General features: G+C 31.5%; 1 protein-coding gene across 2 annotated transcripts in view; it reads right to left on the reverse strand.

Moving 5' to 3' along the window:
- Nucleotides 1–22,284, reverse strand: part of CDH9 (cadherin 9) — a 78,751-nt gene that overhangs the window by 23,546 nt on the left and 32,921 nt on the right. The window contains exons 2-6 of one of the 2 annotated variants that reach the window (XM_060146005.1): nucleotides 12,875–13,169; nucleotides 7,869–7,988; nucleotides 6,853–7,020; nucleotides 4,521–4,708; nucleotides 3,341–3,594 (exon numbers count right to left, since the gene is read on the reverse strand). In XM_060146005.1, the coding sequence (XP_060001988.1) occupies nucleotides 3,341–3,594; nucleotides 4,521–4,708; nucleotides 6,853–7,020; nucleotides 7,869–7,988; nucleotides 12,875–13,169 (1,025 nt within the window). The remainder of the gene's footprint in view (nucleotides 1–3,340; nucleotides 3,595–4,520; nucleotides 4,709–6,852; nucleotides 7,021–7,868; nucleotides 7,989–12,874; nucleotides 13,170–22,284) is intronic. The other variant, XM_060146007.1, reaches the window with a different exon arrangement.

Below are 22,284 nucleotides of genomic sequence, written 5' to 3' on the forward strand. Positions count from 1 at the left end.
CCAGAGAGGAAGGTATAGGGGAGGAAAGAAGTAGGTGAGGGAGATTAAGAGGTACAAACTTCTACTTAGCAAATAAATGAGCCATAGGTATGAAATGTATAGTGTGGGGAATATAGTTAATAACTATGTAATACCTTTGTAAGGTGGCAGATGGTAGCTAGACTTATCGTGGTGATCATTTTGAAATGTATAGACATTTTGAATTACTATGTTGCTCAACAGGAAAAAACATCGTGTTGTAAGAAAATTATACTTCAAAAACAAACTCATAAAGATCATATTTGTGGTTACCAGAGGTGGGGCTAGGTGGAGGGAGAATTGGATGAAGGCAGCCAAAAGGTACAAATTTTCAGTTATATGTAAGTACTAGTGATATTGATATAATACACAACATGATAAATATAATTAACACTGCTGTATGTTATATATAGGTGTTGTTAAAGAGTAAATCCTAAGTGTTCTCTTCAGAAGGAAAAAAAATTCTGTTTCTTTAACTTTGTATCTATATGAGATGATAGATGCTCACTAAACTTATTGCGTTAATCATTTCATGATGTATGCACATCAAATCGTTATGCTGTACACCTTAAACTTTTACAGTGCTATATGTCAATTATATCTCAATAAAGCTGGAAGGAAAAAAAAGAAATTGCCTATTGTGGGAAATGGAAAAAATGATGAAAAACTAGACCAAATTCTCAGGGACAAAAGCCATATTTTGCTTTTTGTATAATTTTGTCCTTGAGGCTTTGCTTCGTACCTCTGAGGTCGGTCAAAGCAGTTTATGAATGTGAAACAATATTAATTATCTCTAATTAATAATTTGGTCAGTAAGAAAGCAAAATATATCTGCTAAAGATATATTGGCTGTGCATTCAGATCATCAGTAGTTTAAACCTCAGTCTGCTAATTATTTGTTCAGTGTCCTTAGTAAAGTTCCTTAAACTCTTTGCATCTCAATTTATGGTTTTTAAAATGTAGGTGTACTTGTCAATTCCAAACTGCCAATCTATCCCTCCTCCTCCCCCTTCCCCCCTGTTTAACCATAAGTTCGTTCTCTAAGGCTGTGAGCCTGACTACTGTATTTAAAATTAGATAATCAATAAGGACCTACTGTACAGCACAGGAAACTTGGCTGAGTGTTCTGTAATAACCAAAATGGGAAAAGAATTTGAAAAAATAATAGATACATAAATATGTCTAACTGAATCACTTTGCTGTGCAACTGAAAGTAACACATTGTTAATCAACTTTGCTCCAATATAAAATAAAACTTTTAAAAAATGTAGGTGATAACAGTTATACTCCCCTTATAATGTTGTGATGAGGTTTAAATGATCTAATAAATGTAAAGCTCTTTGGATAGTCTCCAGCTCATAGCAAGGGCTCAATAAATGATAACAATTATTTTATAGAGGAAAGGATAGGCAAAATATTTGTCTCATGTCATGAATCTGGTGCCACAATTGAAGTAGAAAAGACATTGACTACTATTTTTTGAAAATTGCAAAATCTATCAAGAACAGATACTTACTGAGCATTTATAGCTATTGGTATGGACATTCCCTTATCCATTTTTAATATAAGTGGTGATTTATTTCTACTGCAATATTGCAAAGAACACACACAAAAAATGCACATATAAGAGTTGCCAAAACCAATCAGCCACACTCAATTTCAGTAAAAAATAAACATTTTGGATATAAAAGTGCTGGAACATATGTGTAGACCACTGGAAAACTAGATTACTTATTCATTTCATTTTAGGAGTTTTGTTTTATATAATATGAAAATTTTAAATTAATCCATTTCATGTATGCTGATACAAAAGTGTCAGTAAAATAATCTTTTATGCATTGGTATCATTATGTCATGTTTTTAAATTAATAACAATACACAAAATATATAATTTAAACCTGAACATTTATTTAAAAGAGAAAGTTAAGTCAATTCTATTCTAATTAACCTAAAACTAACCAAATATTTCAAGCTAAACTCTGAGTACTAACTACAGATTAAAATTTCACAAACTTCCTTTATTTTAAAAATATATTAATTGACCAACAAATTAAATATAAATTAGGGCATATTTAGTTCAACAAACGTTGCTTTGTAAATTAACATGAATAGTTATTACATCTTAAACTAAATTTAATACTTATAAACTCAGTATTGTGCTCACTGATTTTCTATGTGATGGTATGACATGAATTCCAGGAAATCTGGGCATTCCCAATAAATATTTAACCATTTATTTTCCTTAATTAAAAATTAAATTTGATCAAAAAATTTATTGAAATATAGTTTATTTACTACAATATTGTGTTAGTTTTAGGTATACAGCAAAATGATTCAGTTATATGTACATATAAATATATATATATATTTTTTTACATTCCCTTCCATTACAGGTTATTACAAGATATTTAGTACAGTTCCATATGCTATACAGTCGGTCCTTGTTGGATAAAAAATTAAATTTTAAACAAAGCATAATTTTAGGTATTTTACTAGCTACACATTAACAGACAATATATTATTTGTCTGTCTCTTTTGTCTTCATCAACATACCTACCCATCTTCATCCACCCATCCTATTCATCCATTTATGTCACAACTATATTTATATTCTCCTTAAGCATAGTTTCTGGCATATTTGAAAACTTTTAAATGGTTAATACAATATTCAAATTTTGGGAAAGTATTACACTATTCTGCAGTATACTATACCAATTTTTAATAGTTTTACTGTTCTCAAATATCACTCATTTTACCAATTCTGTTTTATTAATGGAATATAATTGATATTTTGCTTCTCAAGAATTTTGATGTAAAATGTGCCTAGGGACTATTTTCAAAAGACATTTTTCATCAGTTTTCAAGGTATCTCTTAAGCTTTTCTAGAAGAACTTCTTTTCAAATGTATTTGTTTAGATATCTTATTATTTGAACTATGATTTATCAAAGAAGGGCAATGAGACAAGAATTACATCAATAACTAAGGGATTAGAATCATGGACACTGGAGCCAGACAGCCTGAACCTCAAACCCAGCTTTGCCAGTGACTAATTATTTGGCAAGTTATTTAAATGTTCAGTACCTTAGTCTTATCATTTACAAAAGATATAATAACAGGAGCTACCTTGTAATATGTGATAAGAGTCATATGAAATAATATATCCAGAGCACTTAGAAGACTGCCCAGCTAAAAGTCTGTGCTATGGAAGTGTTTGGTTGTATTACTGTACTTGATCATACATGGTACATTTTTTTTTCACACAGCTTATAAATAGTGAGGTTATCATTTTTCTTCAAACTTAAGTTTTCTCAAAATACTTACTTTATTAAATTGTTCATGGCATCTGGGTCATATGCTGTAACCTGTCCAATGATGCTGCCTTCCTTTACATCTTCATCTACTTCTATCAAGTAAAAAATTTTACTGAACACAGGAGGCTCATCCGTATCTTCCACAGATATTTTGACCACAGCTGTGTCTTTGAAAGGTCCCAGGTACAGGAATCGTGGATCAGGGTGAGTGTTACTTGCATCCACTTTTAAAGTGTACAGCATTTTGTTTTCATAATCTAAATTCTGAAGTTAAATAAAATAAGAAAAATTAGTATAATATAGCAGACATAAAAATGGAAGACAATTTTAAAATTTAATAACCACCTCTCTTAATAGTCCCAGTAATTCTGGTTAAATAACTTTCCCAATTATTGCTTCATGGGTATAAGAAATAAATTAGGAAATTTTTTTTGCCTTACACATTTATAAGGAGTAGTTCAATATAATAGTATACACATTAAGATTGATTCACACTTAGTAATGCATTTTACATTTTGGTAGTCATAGGTAAATGAAGTATTATCTAGTAAATACATAGGCTATTTATTACTATATTATTATTATTAAAGTTATAAAAATTTAAAATCAGCAGAAACATAAAATTGAGATTTAACAAACCATTCACATAAGTTGCTTCCTTAAGTCCTACAGTTCTAAAACTGTTTTAAAAAGAAAAAAAAATTATTAATCTGACCACTGGAAAAAAAGATGTGAATGAAAGCAGGGAAATTAGGGTGATATAAAGTAATCAGTATTTAGCTTGATTATTCTGTGTAACACTTTATAATGTTCTCCTCCACTGCTTTAAAAATCAAGCATCTTCAGGCTTCATCTATTTTAATAAACCATCACACTTAACAATTTAAATATTTTAAACAGTGAATGAAATAATACCATGGAGAAATATAAAACAAAGACTTTTGAGAGTATCTAAAACTTGTTTGACTGTTGTCTACTATAAGCACAAGCTGTTGAGGTTTTATATCAGTTTTTAAGTGTCAATGATAAAGATGCTTAACTTATTTGAAGTGAAATCGCAACTATTCCCACTTATATGAAGGATAGAAGCATGTAAAGGATGGGAAAAATAAATTCTAGGCTTTTCTTCCTTGAAAACAAAAATAAACTATAAAGCACTCAATGAGGAAATGAAGACAGCAAGAAGAAACCTGTTTGACAGTTATAATCCCTTCCTGTGTATCCTTGTCAGTGATGACATCAAACACGTCTGCTCCGTCTCCTTCAGCAATGCTGTATTCCATCTCAGCATTTTCCCCCACATCAGGGTCATTGGCTTTTATCCTTCCAAGATGAGTTCCAAGAGGTACAGACTCAGAAGAATAAAATTGATACGTACCTGAAAATTAAATCAAAGCTGTTTCATCTTTAGATAACAAAAATCTTTCATTTCCTCTGCCTTTTTTACTTAAATAAATTAATTTCAAATTAGAGTTTTTCATCATATTGAATTGTAAGCCATCAAAAATTATAGATTTATTAAGTTAGAAAAACAATTTATAAAGGCAGAGTACTCTCATTTTGTAAATGAGAAATATATGTTCCAGAAAGATTAAGTGAATGTCTCAAGGTTATTTAGATAATAGATGGTAGTCCTGATATTAGAATCCAGAACTTTTGACTTAAGAGGGCAAGGACAACAATTATTTACTGCTTATCTGAAGCATTCAAAATTGTCATTACACATCTTTACTTATACTAAATGATTTAGAACATGCATTATTCTTATATTCTAACTCAGGGATAGAAAAAAAGAAATCCACACACAGCAAGTTCTTTCTTTCTTTCTTTTTTTGCTTGTTAATGTCTTTAAGTGGGATATGAATGTTTCTGTCTCCTGCAGTTTCAGCCATTACATTGTCCTGTTCATGAAAACATTTTAGTTTGTGAGGATTTATTTAAGAGATAATAGGAAAATATCACAAAAAATGTTAATGAAAGTTAGAAATGTTTTTAAACATTTTAATGTATGTTGAAATCTATATAAGGCCAAAGGCCCTCTATGTTAGTTTATTTAATTCTAACATTAGTCCTTATAGAATGAAGGCAGGTGTTATTATCCTCAGATAAGGCTCAAGGAAATCATCCTTTAAAGCTGGGAAAAGCAGAAGGCAAAACTAAGTCTCCCTGACTTCAAAGTCTGTTCTCTTTCCAATTTGCTTGATGGTTAAGAAGAGGGACTTCTAAATCCAACTGCCCTGGATTTGAATTTTCATCACTAGGCAAGTTAGTTAAATTCTCTAACCCTTAATTTACACATCTATAAAATAGAGATGATGATATCTATTAACTCATAGGTTTGTTATGAAGATTCCATGAAATGACGTCTTTAACATGCTTAGCCCAGTTCTTAGTTCAAGAACATTTTTACTATTACTATTAGAGTTCCAAACCTTCTGCTGAGATTATAATAGATCATAAAATTATAGAGTGGCAAGTCATTTGAGAATTCATCACATCATACTTTTTCAGTTTATGTTTAAGGAACCTGAATACAAAGTTTAGATTTATGTTAATTAGTCTTATTATTTATATTCTCAGCAAAGTTTATTTTTTAATATTTGTCATTTGTACATGTCCACCATCTAGAGCTGTATCATCAAGTATTTCAAATTTGATTAGCTTGAAAAAAATGCTTTACTGTATTGGAATCAATGTTATAAATTGAAATTTCAGGGCCCTTAACAGAACATTTCAAGATAGGACTTCTTATAATTTTATTTGCTGCAACATAGAAATATTTTCAGCAGAGAATTAGTCTGTTTTTGTAGGACCTCATGGCTTGCAAAGAATCCATGGTTTAACATAGAAATCGTGACAACTGAAAGGCTATTAACTGATTTAATCATCACAGGTAGGTAGGTAACTGATACCAGAAAACTCTAACATATCTCAGATGCCATCACAACCAAGTTATTTCATGAGATTATGGGCCAATAAGAAAGAAAAATGTGGCTAATTAAACTAACTTGCATTGATTTTAATATAGTATCTGATTTCAGAGATGTTAAAACATCAACAAACCTGTGTTTTAGAATTGATTAAATAAGGGATTATAATTCTTACATACAAACAAGAGAACTGAGGCAAGACAAGTGATAGACATGGGATTTGCAGCCTGGTGGTCAAACTTGAGAGTCCACACTCATAACCAGGAAATAGATGAGAAAAAGAACTAGATGATCATAGGAAATGTTGGGAAAGGTAGTCCGGAAAATTTTATAACTCTTCAAAAGGTAGAAGAAGATAATTAAAGTTGCCAAAAAGAACCTCATTTCCTTGTTTTCTCCATTACCTACTCAATGATGAAATGATCCTAGTCACTGTTAATAAATTTGTGGGAAATTGTGATATTCTGTGGGAGGAGGGGTTGTGGATTCATCTTTATCCATAAACTAGTAGTGAAACTACTAGTAAAAGTATTAAACTGTTCATAGTGTGTTTGAGAAACTTTCCACATGGTATCACTGAAACCTCTCTTACTCTGGGGAAATCGAGGAGGATTGTTGTTGACGTCTGTCAGAGTGATGTTCACTGTGGTGGTTCCAGAAAGGCCTCCCATCTGGCCACCCATGTCTTTGGCTTGTATAACCACTTGGTACTGCTCTCTATTTTCTCTGCTCATGTCTGGTAATGCAGTTTTTATTATGCCTTTTGGAAAAAATAGACAGATATTTTGCAGTTCAATCATTGTGTTTTAAAATTAAGCCATGCAAGATCCATTTTACAGACATTAATCAGAACAAACAGATGATAAGATGTCAGTGTACCTAGATAAGTCTTTCAATCCATACGTAACCAATTTAACATAATTCACGGAACAGAAAAAAATTCTTCCATGGGCTGTTGTTCAGGAAAAAATTTTTGCTAGATCAATTTAATTATCCTTTTGACTAGAAAAACTAACTTTAGTCAGAAGTCTTTAGATGAATAAGCTTAATTTTGATGATTGTCACATTGTTTTTGGTTTTGAGTATTTCCTAAGACATGTAATGTGTTGAATCCCTGTGAAATTTTGTATTTAATGTAATAAATTTAAACTCAATAAATACTAGTCTAGGGCTTCCCTGGTGGCGCAGTGGTTGAGAGTCCGCCTGCCGATGCAGGGGACACGGGTTCGTGCCCCGGTCCAGGAAGATCCCACATGCCGCGGAGCGGCTGAGCCAGTGAGCCATGGCCGCTGAGCCTGTGCGTCCGGAGCCTGTGCTCCGCAATGGGAGAGGCCACGACAGTGAGAGGCCCGTGTACGGTAAAAAAAAAAACAAAAAAAAAAAACCCAAAAAACTCTAGGTGATTTAAATAAATACTAGTCTAAAGGGCTAAGGATTCAAATCTTTTTAAATAATAGGAATTCTGCTTCTGTATCCATGGAATAACTATCAATATAAGGAATAAATAAAAACATGATACTTAATAGCTTTTTAAATATAGAAAATCTATAAATGTGCATCCAGATGTATTGCATAATGAGAAAGAGACCAAGTATTAGATGTTGTTACCTGATTCTGGGTCCACTGAAAAATATGGCTGTCCTTGCAATATGCTGTAGACCACTTTGGCACTATTTCCATAGTTGGCGTCATCTGCATCTGTTGCAGTAACTTGTATAACAGATGTACCTACATGAATCCCCACCCAAACACAGACACTTAAGTACTTAGAAATTTGAAGCTATCTTTATGAAACCATATTACTGGGAATGTGGTGTGTTAAACCATGGTACATGTTTCAAGAAATTTGTTTAAATTATGCTGCTAAAAATCACTTACCTTTCATTTTTTTAAATTTAAATATTCCTTAATAATATTGTTACTATTATTGAGCTATCTAAAAAAGTCAAAAGCAAAATTTATCATAAAGATGAATATGCACTAATTGGTTGAAAATACTGTGACAGAAAACAATTTTTCACTGAATACAGTGCACATACAATTTTCAATTAATACATTTATTGCTAACTGGAAATGTGAATTCAAAGATAAATCCAACATTGAAAGCACTCCTGCTGCTTTTTATTCTGATAAATTAACTAAATAATGTAAATTGAAAATAAAGAGGCCCTGTTTTTATCAAGACACAAAAGGTAAAATTGCCAAAATTTTTCGTATGCAAGATATATATGATTATTGTATCTGTGCCTCTCATTGTAATGTAGTTAACATAGTCATATATAATTATACCTATTGATATGCTGTGTATTATTTGCTACACATATGTAGATCAGCAGATAGACCCCTCCAGAGTTAAGAAAGTGTATAATTGTCTCACATGCAATACGTAATTTACCAATACTCTCAGTTTAATTTTATTTTATAAAAATTAAATTATTTTCTCTTAACTTTGTCACATATAATTATGTTTTAAAAGATAAAAGAGCTTTAAAGGAGCTAGTTTTAGGAACTAAAAGTAATGTAATATATTGATGGACCTTTCTTATATTTTCTAGAACTCTATAAAGATTCAAGGCATGATTCTAAAATTACCATTAACTAAAGCCTACCATGTATTCCTTGAGCAAAATGAGTTTGTAGGACATTTTCTAGTATATTTTTCAAAATGTTGACTCTGATACTTACATAGATTTAAAAATTCTTTAGAAAAAGTGAGTTTCACGTTGGCTCTATAACCTACTTTAATATCCAGCATACATTACACACGCATAGCTTGTCTAATTGAGTTGTAGTGAATGTTTCTCAAAATTTGCATATATTTGCTTATGCAGATTCTAGAAATTAATATATTGAACATTAAGATTAAACTAACAGCTTTATTTTCCATCAGTATATTTGAATATATGAATTTAGGAAGTATTTTTATGTTTTCTCAAAATTAATTAGTGTAAGATGAGAACTTGAGCTCTTCCTCTTGAAGCCTCTGTTTCCTCAGCTGCAATGGAATTGATATGTCCTGTGAGAGGACACAGTACAATTTACTCAGTCAGTCCCAGGTGTACTGTTTTATCATTTAAAAACATCCACTCGTGTCCCAGTTAGACCAAAGCAGAAATCATAAAGAGATTTCCATCCCACAATAATGTTCAAATGTTCAACTAGAGTGGTTTTCAGATTTATATTTATTTTTATATAACCTTATGTGAACATAGATTAATAATTGCTTTCATACTTGAAGGTTATTTGAAATATGAATTATTAAGCATAACCAAGATGCTAAATGCAAGTAGTTAATTCATTGATTTCATGACATTTCTTTTGCTACCAGACTCATTTTTCTTTGGCTGTGGCTATCATTTCATAATGGGCACAGGTAAAAACACACCTTTATCCTTTTTTGACACTTTTAATAATATGTTTGTTGTTAAATTTGTTTTGATCATTTGCTCTTTATCATGGGTATATGATCTTCAAACCTACCTGAAAATACTTGGCCTAAAAATAATAAAGAATGGAAATCAATCCTATAATGTGGCTAAAATGCTACAAATACCCATATAAAATACTGTTCCCCCTCTCAGAATCATGGTAATAATTAGAATGTTGTTAAACACTAATAAACACTGGTAGCATATCACTGATACGTTATTTATAATAGCAAAATGAGAAAAAGAAAAATATGTAGTGTGTTGAACACTAGGGAATGGCTAGATTTTTCCTTAAATATAAGGACATTTTACAGTTCATACTATTTAGTAATAAAATTAGATAGAAAATGGTTTATATGTTTTGTACTAATTTTATAAATATTTGCTTATAAAGACAGAATAAAAGGAAATACACCACTTTGATTTTTATATCCCTCTAAATTTTCTGAGCTATATATGCTTCATTTATTCTCAAATAATTTAAAAGAAGTATTTACTTTTTTTTTTTTTTTTTTTTGGCGGTACGCGGGTCTCTCACTGTTGTGGCCTGTCCCGTGGCGGAGCACAGGCCCGTGAGCGCAGGCTCAGCGGCCATGGCTCATGGGCCTAGCTGCTCCGCAGCATGTGGGATCTTCCCGGACTGGGGCACGAACCCATGTCCCCTGCATCGGCAGGCGGACTCTCAACCACTGCGCCACCAGTGAAACCCAGTATTTACTTTTTTATTAAACAAATATTAAGTAAAATATAGTGAAGCCTGAATGACAAATTTATGTCATTTGTTATATGTAGGTTTTGTGTGATGTAAACTCTCCAAAGGAAAGGGCTATGTCTGCTTTTGTTCAACATTTTATCTCTAAAGCCCAGTAGAGTTTCTAGTTCAAAGTCATAACAATATCTAACATTTACAAATTGCTTAACGTAGACTAGGCAGAGTTCTCAGCAGTTGATTTGTATTATTATTTTATCCTCATGATAAACATGGGATGCAGGCCTTGGAGCATATAGAGGTTGCTCATGATTACACAGCTAGTAGGTGATAGGATGGGATTCGATCTAGCCAGTATGAAGAAGCTTCATTCTAAATACTGTATTAAATGGCCTGTCTAGACATATGATTAGACACATATTTGAATCTACAGGCAGTGTACCTCTAAGAAAGGGCCTAGTTTAGGACATGAAGCATTCAATGGTGAGTTACTTGTGTGATCTGTGAAAAACTACAGATAGATTCCTTGTTGGGCAGACAGTGTGGGAGGGGAACTGGATCAGTTTTTGAGAGACCTACCCAGTCAATGAGAAACCTCCAAAATTGCACAATAGGAATTTGCCTTGAGGGAGATGAATGCATGCAAATATAGAAAAATAATAGATAATCTTTAATCAAAGTATAATGACCACAAAAAATGGAAAACATAAAATGTAGGAATCTGCTAACAAATACCTAATTCAAAGTGTATCTCATTTTCTTTCACTATATATCCTCATGTATTATCCAGATTAAGTGTTCTGATCAGAATATGCTAATGTGTTTCAGATTTAAAGAGTTCACTGGAGTCATTTGATTTTAACTACCAATAAAAGGGATGGGGAGGAATATGTCTGAACCAAAATGAAGTATGGCGTATTTGATAGAAAGAAGCAGAGGCAGAGGGAAAAAGCAAGGAGAGGATTTGGTGAGACAGAAAAAGAAAAGACAAATATATTAAGACAAAAATAATCACGTAGTGGGGGGACAGTATAAAGGAGAACATTGGACTACAATGTTGGAAAGAAGGATAAAATGGGAATAAAGAATTTTTATATTTTATTCCATTAGACTTCATTTACCCTCAAAGTTAATAATAGTAGTTTTTCAAGTGTTTGATTTAAATTAAAATCACTAATATAATGAAAATAAGGTTAGAATTCAATAATTGTACATTACTTCATTTAGAGAGGAGGCATTCTTTATTATGTGATTATGCACAGGCTTTAGCTGTTAATATATGGGTTACACATAGCCTGACAAAGTTCCTAAGTATCACCCTTTACATTTCTCTGTAAATGGTTATGTGTATAGGTAAAAGCAGAGAAAATCACATCTATAAAACTATAATACGTTTATTTTCCTTTAAATCAGGTAGGAGAGTTACAAAAGAACAATACATTTCAGGATATAAATACATATACTTTTTATTTAGACATATATTTTATGTGTATACATATTTAATATCAATCACTCAGTAAAGATGGATATGTTTGTTTTTCTTCTTTAAGAAATTATTTGACTTACCCATGTATTAATTACAATAATGTCAAAGTTATATACTTATAACTGATTTTGAAATAATATTCAACTAAATGTCAATTTTTCAAAATCAGTTACATGTTTGGGATATTATAGTAAGTTTACATCACTTATTTTTTTAGAAATATGATTTAAGAGTCAGCTCTTATTAACAAATCTAAACCTTTCATATAATTATAGCTAAATGTAGTTACATATACAGATAAAAACATTGCATAATAACAAATGGCATTTAAAATTATGGGCAGGCTTAAAAAATGAAATGATTATTTTCAGTTTTCAGGATAAACCATTGCTGGATGGAACATATCTAAAATAATATTAAAAAGACTTGGGATATTGTTGTTATGCTACCAGGTTATTTGATCTTAATTCAGTTCCTTAATCTTTCTGAATCCAGGGTTCCTAATTAACAGAATGGGGATTTAAAGTTCTATTTCTCATGCCTACCACATCAAGTTGTTTCAATGATCAAATGAGATGATCAAAAGAAATTTATCAAATACAAGCATTAATTGTTTTTATGCAAAATAATGCAAACAAAACTGTCTAAAACTGCTGACACTATTTGATATTCCTTTCATTTCAGGCCAAAATACATTAAACTTGACTGCCATTTGAATAGCATTTGAGTAAAGGTAAAGACGTTTGTTGAAATGCAATGGAACAGTTGTTCTCAGTAATCATTTTAGATGTCAGCTACAAAATAGCAGGAAACATTAAGAAACATACAACCGAAAATAATTAGAAGTGAGATAGCTAACACTAAATAGTAGTTTCAGTTATAGTTCTTATCTTGAAAGAGATCACATCTAACTGTATGTCCATAATAACTACCTTAGCAAAAAATAAAATAAAATAAAAAACTTAGTTTACATGGATTAACATATACCTACCGACTCCAGACATTTCAGGAACACTGGCAGTGTACAAGTCTTTTGTGAATTTTGGTTCATTGTCATTGATATCGTGGATTTTAATTATAAATTCAGATTCAGGCTCCACCTGCCGCCCAGTCTTTCTGTCTATAGCCTTGGCACGAAGAACGTACAGGGACTTTTCTTCTCTGTCTAATTTCTTTGCCGCATGAATATCTCCTGTGTTTTCATCTATTACGAACAGACTGCCAGCCCCATCTCCTGTTAATATGTATTTTAAATTTCCATCTCCTTTATCTTGGTCAGTGTGAAGCTTCAGAGAGGTAGAAAAGAAGAGTTCTATAAATATATGAATTGTTATTACAGAAAAAATAATTTTGGCAAATATTAATTTATCTCTACATGACATCACTGAAACAATGATTGCAATGGTTATCTTAATTTTCACTGTGGAGAGATTAAACATTTTAGTTTGATCATTCTCAAAATTTTTAAACACTTATTTATATGAGACTACATTTGAAATAAAATAAAAAGTATATATATATATATTTTTCAAAACACAGTATTTCCAAGACATTTTTGAATAGAATGCTACCAAGATTTAAATGTCTAGTACATTAACAAAAAAAATCCATTGGTCTAATAAATCTTAAGTGTAAAATATTAATATACTCGATTACGTCAAAAATCACTAAACTCAAAGAGGTGATGTGAGAAATTTCTGACCTTATTATGATGATAAGTTTAGGATATATACCATAATTTTAAATGATTTTACCTCCCTTCAGTATAATATCACTTGCAGATGCACAGGCTCTGTCATCAGAGACCAACCAGAGACAGAATATTAATCTCATAGATTATTCTCTACATGACTTTGGGAGAGTACTCTTTCAACCAGGATGTTCTCACTTTTGGAAGTTGATGTATTTTATAGACATTTGAAATTTCAAGTGATATAAAACACACAGGGCTTTCCCATTGGTCATATAAATAATTTGATGAAAATATTAGGATTTTTTTCATAAATTATCTTCCTTCTATTCATTCCCATCTTAAAAGTAAACCTCTTAGTATAGAAGATTTTTCACTGAGTATTTAAAACAGACAAACGGATTGTGTATTTACAGAAATTTTGAGTTGGAAAAAATCCTAATGTTTTTGCAAACCTAACACTGTTCTGAAACTTGAATCTTTACTAGCCTATGCCGGCTCTGTTTTCTTCCATCATATACTTCACAATTCCCAATACATTCTTACTCCATCTATTTCTTTAGTGTCCCATTCCATCTTTGAACAATTTGACTATTTGAATCTATTTTTTATGGTAGCCAAAATTACAGACTTGAGATTCATACTTTACTCCTCCTTTACCCAATGTTAAAATAACCATATGCAGCCTTTTCTTCTCTGAAATATCTCCCCCACCCATCCATCTGTCTCCATCTCTATGGCTACCACCCAGGTTTTGTTCATCATATCTTATCTGTACCACTGCAACAATCTTCTAATTGATGCCTACCTCCCTCTTGTTCTACTCCAAACAATTTTCCATACTAAAGAAGCTGATTTTTCTATATCACAAATCAAGTCATATTACTTCTTAGCTTAAAAATCTTCAACCAGGTACAGTGCATAAGAACCATGAATCTAAAGTCTTATAAACCAGGCTTGGTCTCATGCAAATTTCTGTTATATTGGGCAAATTGTGTGTGTGTGTGTGTGTGTGTGTTTAATCTAAGCCACTTCTATTAAAAGGGGATAATATTCTTTTTTAAAAGAATCGTTACTTTTATTGTTATTCTATTTCCTTGGACTCTATAGCCTTATTTATGCATTATCCATAATCTTGTTCTCATCTCCAGATGTGTTTTCTGTCACCTTTATCCACTTTGCTATACACTCTGTACATACCAATTGTTTTGTTTTGCTTGTTTTGTTTTTTTCATTTCTCAGAAGGCCTGTTCTAGCTTTCATACCTGATGTTTGCAGATGTTTCTCTCACCCTTTAACACCCTTTCTCTTCTCTGTATTTTCCCCTAACTAAATATTTATCAAATCTCATTAAAAAATTTTTTTCTTAAGGATGCTTTCCCTAACCCTCTCGACTAGAATAAATATTCCTGCTCTGTAATTATAAAGCACATTCACTTTCCTATCATGATACCCCATTTGGTAAAATTGTTTGTTGTGCCCACTAAACTGTAAAATCCAAAAGAGAAAGATTGATATATATATATAAAATTTCTATGGCCTCAACAGATATTTCTTAAAAACCAAATATTTTCTTTTTTTAACAATATGTTTTTACATGTATAAAGCAGGTTTAGTTGTCAGTGATTATTAGAAAAATCAGATTATAAATAACATAAAACTTGCCTTTTTTTACTAAAATTACATCTTAGAAATCTCTGTATGTAAATAAAATTATTTTAACGATTGCATTTTTCAAATAGTTTTTTCAAGCTACTTTATAATAAATATTTTTGTACATTTATCTTTGTATTGCTAGTACTTTTATTCTAAGAGGAGAAAAAGAAGATACTTTTAATGGAAGGAAATAATTAGGAAAATATGAAAAAGATAGATGTATAGATAGATAATTTATATGTTTTAGAAGCTTTAATTTGGCAAAAAATGTTGAGACAACTAAAATATTCACCTTATTAATGTTAGAATGTGTACAATGCTATTATAGTCATTAAAATTATGGTCTACATATATACTGTTGGATGTAAATCATTTAAATGAGATATTATGTTAAAATACAATGTCTAGAGTATAATTTCAACTTTTTATACCTTTATTTTTCATAAAAATACTCTTAACGTATACATAATATTGCAAGCAGTTGTATAGTTTTAAAATGTTTCCCTTTGTTTTTAAGTTGTACATGTTTTATACATTTTTATGAATAAATTTGTATTAATTTCTCCATAAAATAAAGGAAAACTAAATAAAACTAGTCTGGAGAGATATAGGAAATAAACTACATGATGTCTCCCACAACGTGTAGTCTAGTGTTCTCACATTTATACACAGAAAAAGAAACATATGAGAGATTAGTCAGTTATCAATATTGTCAAATATATTGTCAGACTGAAACAAAGATAATCCAGGGATAATGCTGCAATTTACTGAAAATTGTGGAATATTAAGTGCGGTGGGGCAAAGATTGTGTATTGTCAGGAGTCCCTATCCCATGCTTATATTATGGAAATTATTAATAAGTAGCCAAAATAAAAGGCAGGAACACATTTATACTGTTACAGAATTTCTGTGGAAATTTGCATATGTATACACAAATGAAAATTAGTTTAAAATTTTCTATATCCCTCCCCACTATCTTTCCATATATTTAACATAACACTATAATAAATATTGTTATATCTTTATTTTCTGCATTTAATAAAGATTTAACATTCTATTGTGATGATTAAAATGTGCAGGAAACTGAATCTGTGTCTATCACACTAAATTATATATGATTCTACATGTTGGATTCAAACACCTGTGGGAACAATTTACTTCTCAGAGATTTTCTACTCATTCAAAATATGTTGAAGTCTACAAAAGTATTTAGTCAAACATAATAATAATCCTAGTAATTATACTTTCCTCTGAATGGTTTTATATTCAATATTTAAAATTTCAAGGAAAATTCAGTATTATAATATGGTGCTTGGACTGAGGATTATGTCCAAAGGGAAATTAAAATATTTATGGAATTACAAGACTTTCAGAATAAGTATGTTGTCTGAATATATTAAATTTTAGTTACTAAATCTTTGCAACAGTAATATTATTTTAGTCATTCATATATTGAAATCATTGTAATTTAGATTTATTATTCTACTTCTACCTGTTTTAAACCCTGTCCCAATATTTCATATATATTCCTTATTCTGTTAATTTAAAATGCCATTTTAAAAGTACTATTTTACACAAAGTCAAACACATTTTAAAGCATTGTCTTTAATTCACAATTTCATTTTAAGAACAAAAGCTCCCAATAGTTATTTCCTGGTGCAATATAACAAAAATGAAAACTACTAGCTTAAAATACTGAATTTCTCTATTATGTACATTATTAATTTTGAATTATACATTTAGAATTGATAGTAAAACCTATTATACAATAACTTAAATATAAACAAAATTCTTAAAAAATAAACCCAAAATTCAACATTTTGTAGTATCATAAGAAAATAGAAATCTTGAAAATATTGTTTATCTATTATAGAGCAAAGCCCACATAAAATCCCTTAAGAAATAAGAGTACCAAAAAGTAATTATTTTCTTCAGACATCAATAAACCAAATAGTCTTCGTTTCCTGGTCATAACTTAGTTGCCTCTTCTGAACTTGAATAAATACACTGAAAGCAAAATAAATCATGGATAAATATTTTAAATGCTAACTATTATTTTCCAACATTACATTTTTAGTTTTGCTCTGCTACAATTTTTTTGTTTTTAGAAATTTTGAAAAAGTAAATATGTACATGCAAAATAGGCTAAGAATTTAAACTGTGATGGTTAATTTTATATGTCAATTTAGCTGGGCCACAGAATGTCCAAATATTTGGTTAAATGTTATTCTGAATGTGTCTATGGGGATACTTCTGGAAGAGATGCACAACTCAATCTGTAGACTGTGTAAAGTAGATTGTCCTTTCCTAAAGTGGGTGGGCCTCATCTAATCCTTTAAAGGCCAGAATACAAAAAGACTGAAAATGGGAGAATTCACTCTTTCTGCCTGCTGTCTGTGATTCAGACTGGAAGTTACACCACTGAGTCTCCGGTTCTCAAGCATTTGGAGTTGGACTTGAATTATTCCATCAGCATTCTGGGTGTCCAGCTTGCCAACTGCAGATCTTAGGACTTTCCAGCTCCATAATCATGGGAGCCAATTCTTTACATATATATGTTTATATAATAATATAATATAAATGTGTATTGGTATATAATAATGTAATGGATATGTATTTATATATTTTTTCCAGAGAAACAGAATTAATTTTGTGTGTATTTATAATATATATACATAATGTATATATAAATATAAATATATATATATATTACAATTTATAAAAATAAAATCTGTATTAGTCTGGGTTTTCCAGAGAAAGAAAACCAATAGTCTTTAGGGAGATTGGAATGTTAGAGTAGCTTTGTCGTTTAAGATCTAGTCACCCACACTGAGAGGGTCCAGAAGACATCTTTCACCACTATGGTGAGAAACAATTAGTGAGAGAGCCCAGGCATCCTTGAAGAGCTTTGTGATCACTCTTTTCTGTAGGCCAGATCTTATAGTGGGAACTGCTATCAATGAATTGGGAAACCTATATGCAATGGGAATAATTGGATCCCAGAGTGACGGAGGCTAAGTTCAGCACTCACCTGCCAAAAGATAGGTTGCAGGATTATCATAATGGACAGCAGAGTCAAAGCAGCAGTCAGAATAGTCTGACTCGCACAGACGTATGGCATTGGCTAATTGATTACAGTGTTCCTAGAAGTAGATAGGAAGGCTACTAAATCCGTACTTAACCCGTAAAAGCAGAAAAGTTCAAGGTCAAGAGAGCAAAACACCAACATAAATCATAAAAAGAGTCAATCAGTTCCCAGGCCTGAGCCAGTTTACAGACTCAGAATCTCTTGAATAAAGAGGATGCCAAAGTCTTCTTGAAGTACCCACCAAAAATTTGTACTCTTAGTCTTTTTCCCAGCCTTCCCTAAAAAACCTATGCCTTTTACCAGGATAACTGTGCAGTGAGGAAAATAAAATAATTGGACATTTTGGTATTACTGGACACTGACTCTGAACTAATATTGATTCCAGGAGATCTAAAATATCAGTGATCTGCCTACCCAAGTAGAGGCATATGAAAGTCAGGTGACGGATGGAGTTTTACCTGAGGTTCATCTCATACTGGGCTCAGAGGGTCCCTAAACCCATCCTGTGGTAAATAATAAATTGTCACTTCTGGCCCATCCTACAACCAAAAAAGAGGCACAATGGCTAGTGGGCCTCTTTGGACTTTGGAGGCAGCATATTCCTCATTTGGGTGTTTCATCCCTATCCATTTACCAAGTCACCTGAAAAGCTTCTGGCTTTAAGTTGGACTCAGAACTTGAGAAGTCTCTGCAACAAGTCTGGACTGGTATGCGAGCTACTCTATCACTTTGACCGTATAATCCAACAGATCCAGAGGTGCTTAAAGTGTCAGTGGCAGATAGAGATGCTGGTTGGAGCCTGTGACAGGCCCCTATAGGTGAATTGCAGTGCAGACTCTCCTAATTTTGGAGCAAAGCCCTGATATCCTCTGTGGATAACTAATCTCCTTTTGAGAAAAACCTCTTGGCCTACAAACTGATTGCTTAACCGTGGGTACCAAGTTACCATGCAATCTGAGATGCTCATCATGAACTGCATGTTATCTGACCTATCAAGCCATAAAGTTGAGTGTGCACAACAGCATTCCATCATCAAATGGAACTGGTACATATGTGGTCAGGCCTGGACATGCCCTGAAAACGCAAGTTACAGGAAGTAGTGGCCCAAATGCCCATGGTCCCCACTCCTGCTACACTGCCCTCTCTCCCCAGTCTGCACCTGTAGCCTCATGAGGGGTTTCTTCTTCAGGTGATGTTAGAAGAAAAGTCTTGGGTCTGGTTTAAAAAGAGTTCTGCATGATTTTCAGGCATCACTCAAAACTGGACTACAATACTACAGTCCCTTTCTGGGACATCCTTGAAGGACAGTGCTGAAGAGAAATCCTCTCAGTGGACAGAACTTTAAGCAGTGCATGTATATATACGTGTGTGTGTACATAAATATGTTAACATATATATAACCTATTCAACATGTTATATGTGTTCTGTTTCTCTGAAGAACTCAGAGTAAAGTTTGCAAAATCAAAGTAAATTCATCTCCAATCAATCTTCCTTTAAAAATTAGAAATAAGGGTCTTTTGCTTATTTTAATTTTTGTTTAAAGTGTTTTTAATTGCAAAAGTATGCCATATTGCCCAACTCTTATTATGAACAATCAATACACATCCTTAAAATTATATTTGGAATTTTCTAACATCTTGCTCAATTTTTAATGAAGAAAGCCATAGAGCTGTTGCTGACAGTTGCTAAAAATAACCATTAATAACAATTACAATATATTTCTGATGTTTTAGTAATGTTAAAATGCATTTCCAATATATTTGGAAATATATTCTGTGTCAGTCTTAACAGTATATTTTTTGTGTTTGTTTCAGATAAAACAATTTATTATCTTTAAGTTTACTTATATTAGGTATGGGCTTCATGACTGTTATATTAATATCGAGTTTTATGATAAATAAAACCTAAATAGAAGGCCACTGATATGCAATATATTTACACCATAAACATTTCCAGTTTGGGCTAACCTGGGTTAACTGGGCTTACCCTCTCATAGTAAGCAACTACAAATCTGGACAAAATATATGAAGCCAATATTTTCGAGAACTGAACAGCAGAGGGCAAGCAACAAGATGAACTATAAATTCACTCTAGCCTAGCATCCTGCCTGCGAAGAGTTTTACTGCAGGGAAGTGGAGCCTATACAGAGATTAGTGATTCTGCTGGGCATATATCCAATTTCAGTGAATTTCAATCAAAATAATTAGAAAAAATGTAAATCTGGGCACATCATTGTCAAATCGATGAAAACTATGATTTAGAGAAAATATTCATATTTCTTAATTTTTTGTGATTTCCTCTTTGATTATCTAGAAGTGTACTATTAATTTTCCAAAATTTTAATGTTTTCTAGTTTTTTTTTTTTAACATCTTTATTGGGGTATAATTGCTTTACAATGGTGTGTTAGTTTCTGCTCTATAACAAAGTGAATCAGTCATACCTAAACATATGTTCCCATATGTCTTCCCTGTTGCGTCTCCCTCCCTCCCACCCTCCCCATCCCACCCCTCCAGGCTGTCACAAAGCACCGAGCCAATATCCCTGTGCCATGCGGCTGCTTCCCATCTAGTTATTTTTTGATCAGTTTTAAATCTGATTCTATTGTGAACAAAGAGATCTTTAAAGCATCCAAGGAATAAACATATATTCAGGGAAAAAATATAACAATAAAGACAGCTGAATTCACATTAGAAGTAATAAAACCCAGAATTGTTCAGTAAAATAACCTTCAAAAATGAAGAAATAATAACATTTTGAGAAAAAGAATGGCGAGAGAATACACTGTAATAGGACTTTCATTTCAAAAAATACTAAATGAATATCTTTAGGCTGCATAGAAATATTCCTAGATTGAATCCTTGACATAAAGAAAGAAATGAGGAGCCATGGAAAGGGCAAAACAGTTGCTAAATATGAGACGTTAAAAATATGTCTTAAAGACAATTGACTGTTTAAATCTAGGATAATATCAATATATTATGAGGTTTATACAACACAGTAAAAGTAAATTATATAGCAATTATCGCCAGGTGTGTAAAAGGTAAATGGATTGTACTTTTTGCAAAGTTATAACATTTTGCAATATGGCATCATATTCCAGTTGGACTTAAGTAAATTAAAGATGGATATTTATCTTTATAATCCTTCCATAATCCTTAGCACAACTGGTAAATATTACAAGAAGATAAAGCTGAAAAGATCATAGTAAAAGTAAAATGCAATACTAATTAGGGGAGAAAGAAAGATGGGGAAATTGAAACACTGTTCCATAAAGAAAGGCAAGAAATAAAAAAAAGAATAAGTAGAACAAATGTAATACAAGTAAATAGTCCAGTACATATTAATGGACTAAAACCTCAAGTAATAAAGAGATTTTGAGAATACACTAAAAAATAATTAACTACATGTAGATTACAAGAGCCATGATTTAAATATAGCCAAGAACACAAATACATCTGAAGTAAAGAAATAAAAAACATAGGAAATAATAATTGTAAGGAAGCATATGGGGTTATATTAATATCAGACAAAATAAACTTTGAGAAATTATAAAGAGGAATGTTTTATAAAGATAAAAGGGGCATTATCTCAGAAAGATATAACAATTATTGATATTATTGTGGATGGAACAATGATAAATTTTAAAATACATGAAGCACATTTCATAAAACTAAAGTAGTAGACAAATCCAAATCACAGTTGAATTTTATTATGGAGATGATTAGCTTTTATTTCTTATAAGAAACTAATACATTAGATATATAACTGAAATTATGAGATTTTAGAATAGATCACAGTGAGTCATTATACTATCCACATGTAATTAAAACAGCAAATTAACAATTTAGGTACAAAAAGCAGATAGGTTCACTTAATATTGTATGTGCATATTAATAATGTTTTTAGAATATTTTTTGATTTACAGGAAAAATACAAAGATACTACAGTTAGTTCCCACACACCTCA

Source organism: Lagenorhynchus albirostris, chromosome 3, assembly GCF_949774975.1.
Source record: "Lagenorhynchus albirostris chromosome 3, mLagAlb1.1, whole genome shotgun sequence".
Lineage (NCBI taxonomy): Eukaryota > Metazoa > Chordata > Mammalia > Artiodactyla > Delphinidae > Lagenorhynchus > Lagenorhynchus albirostris.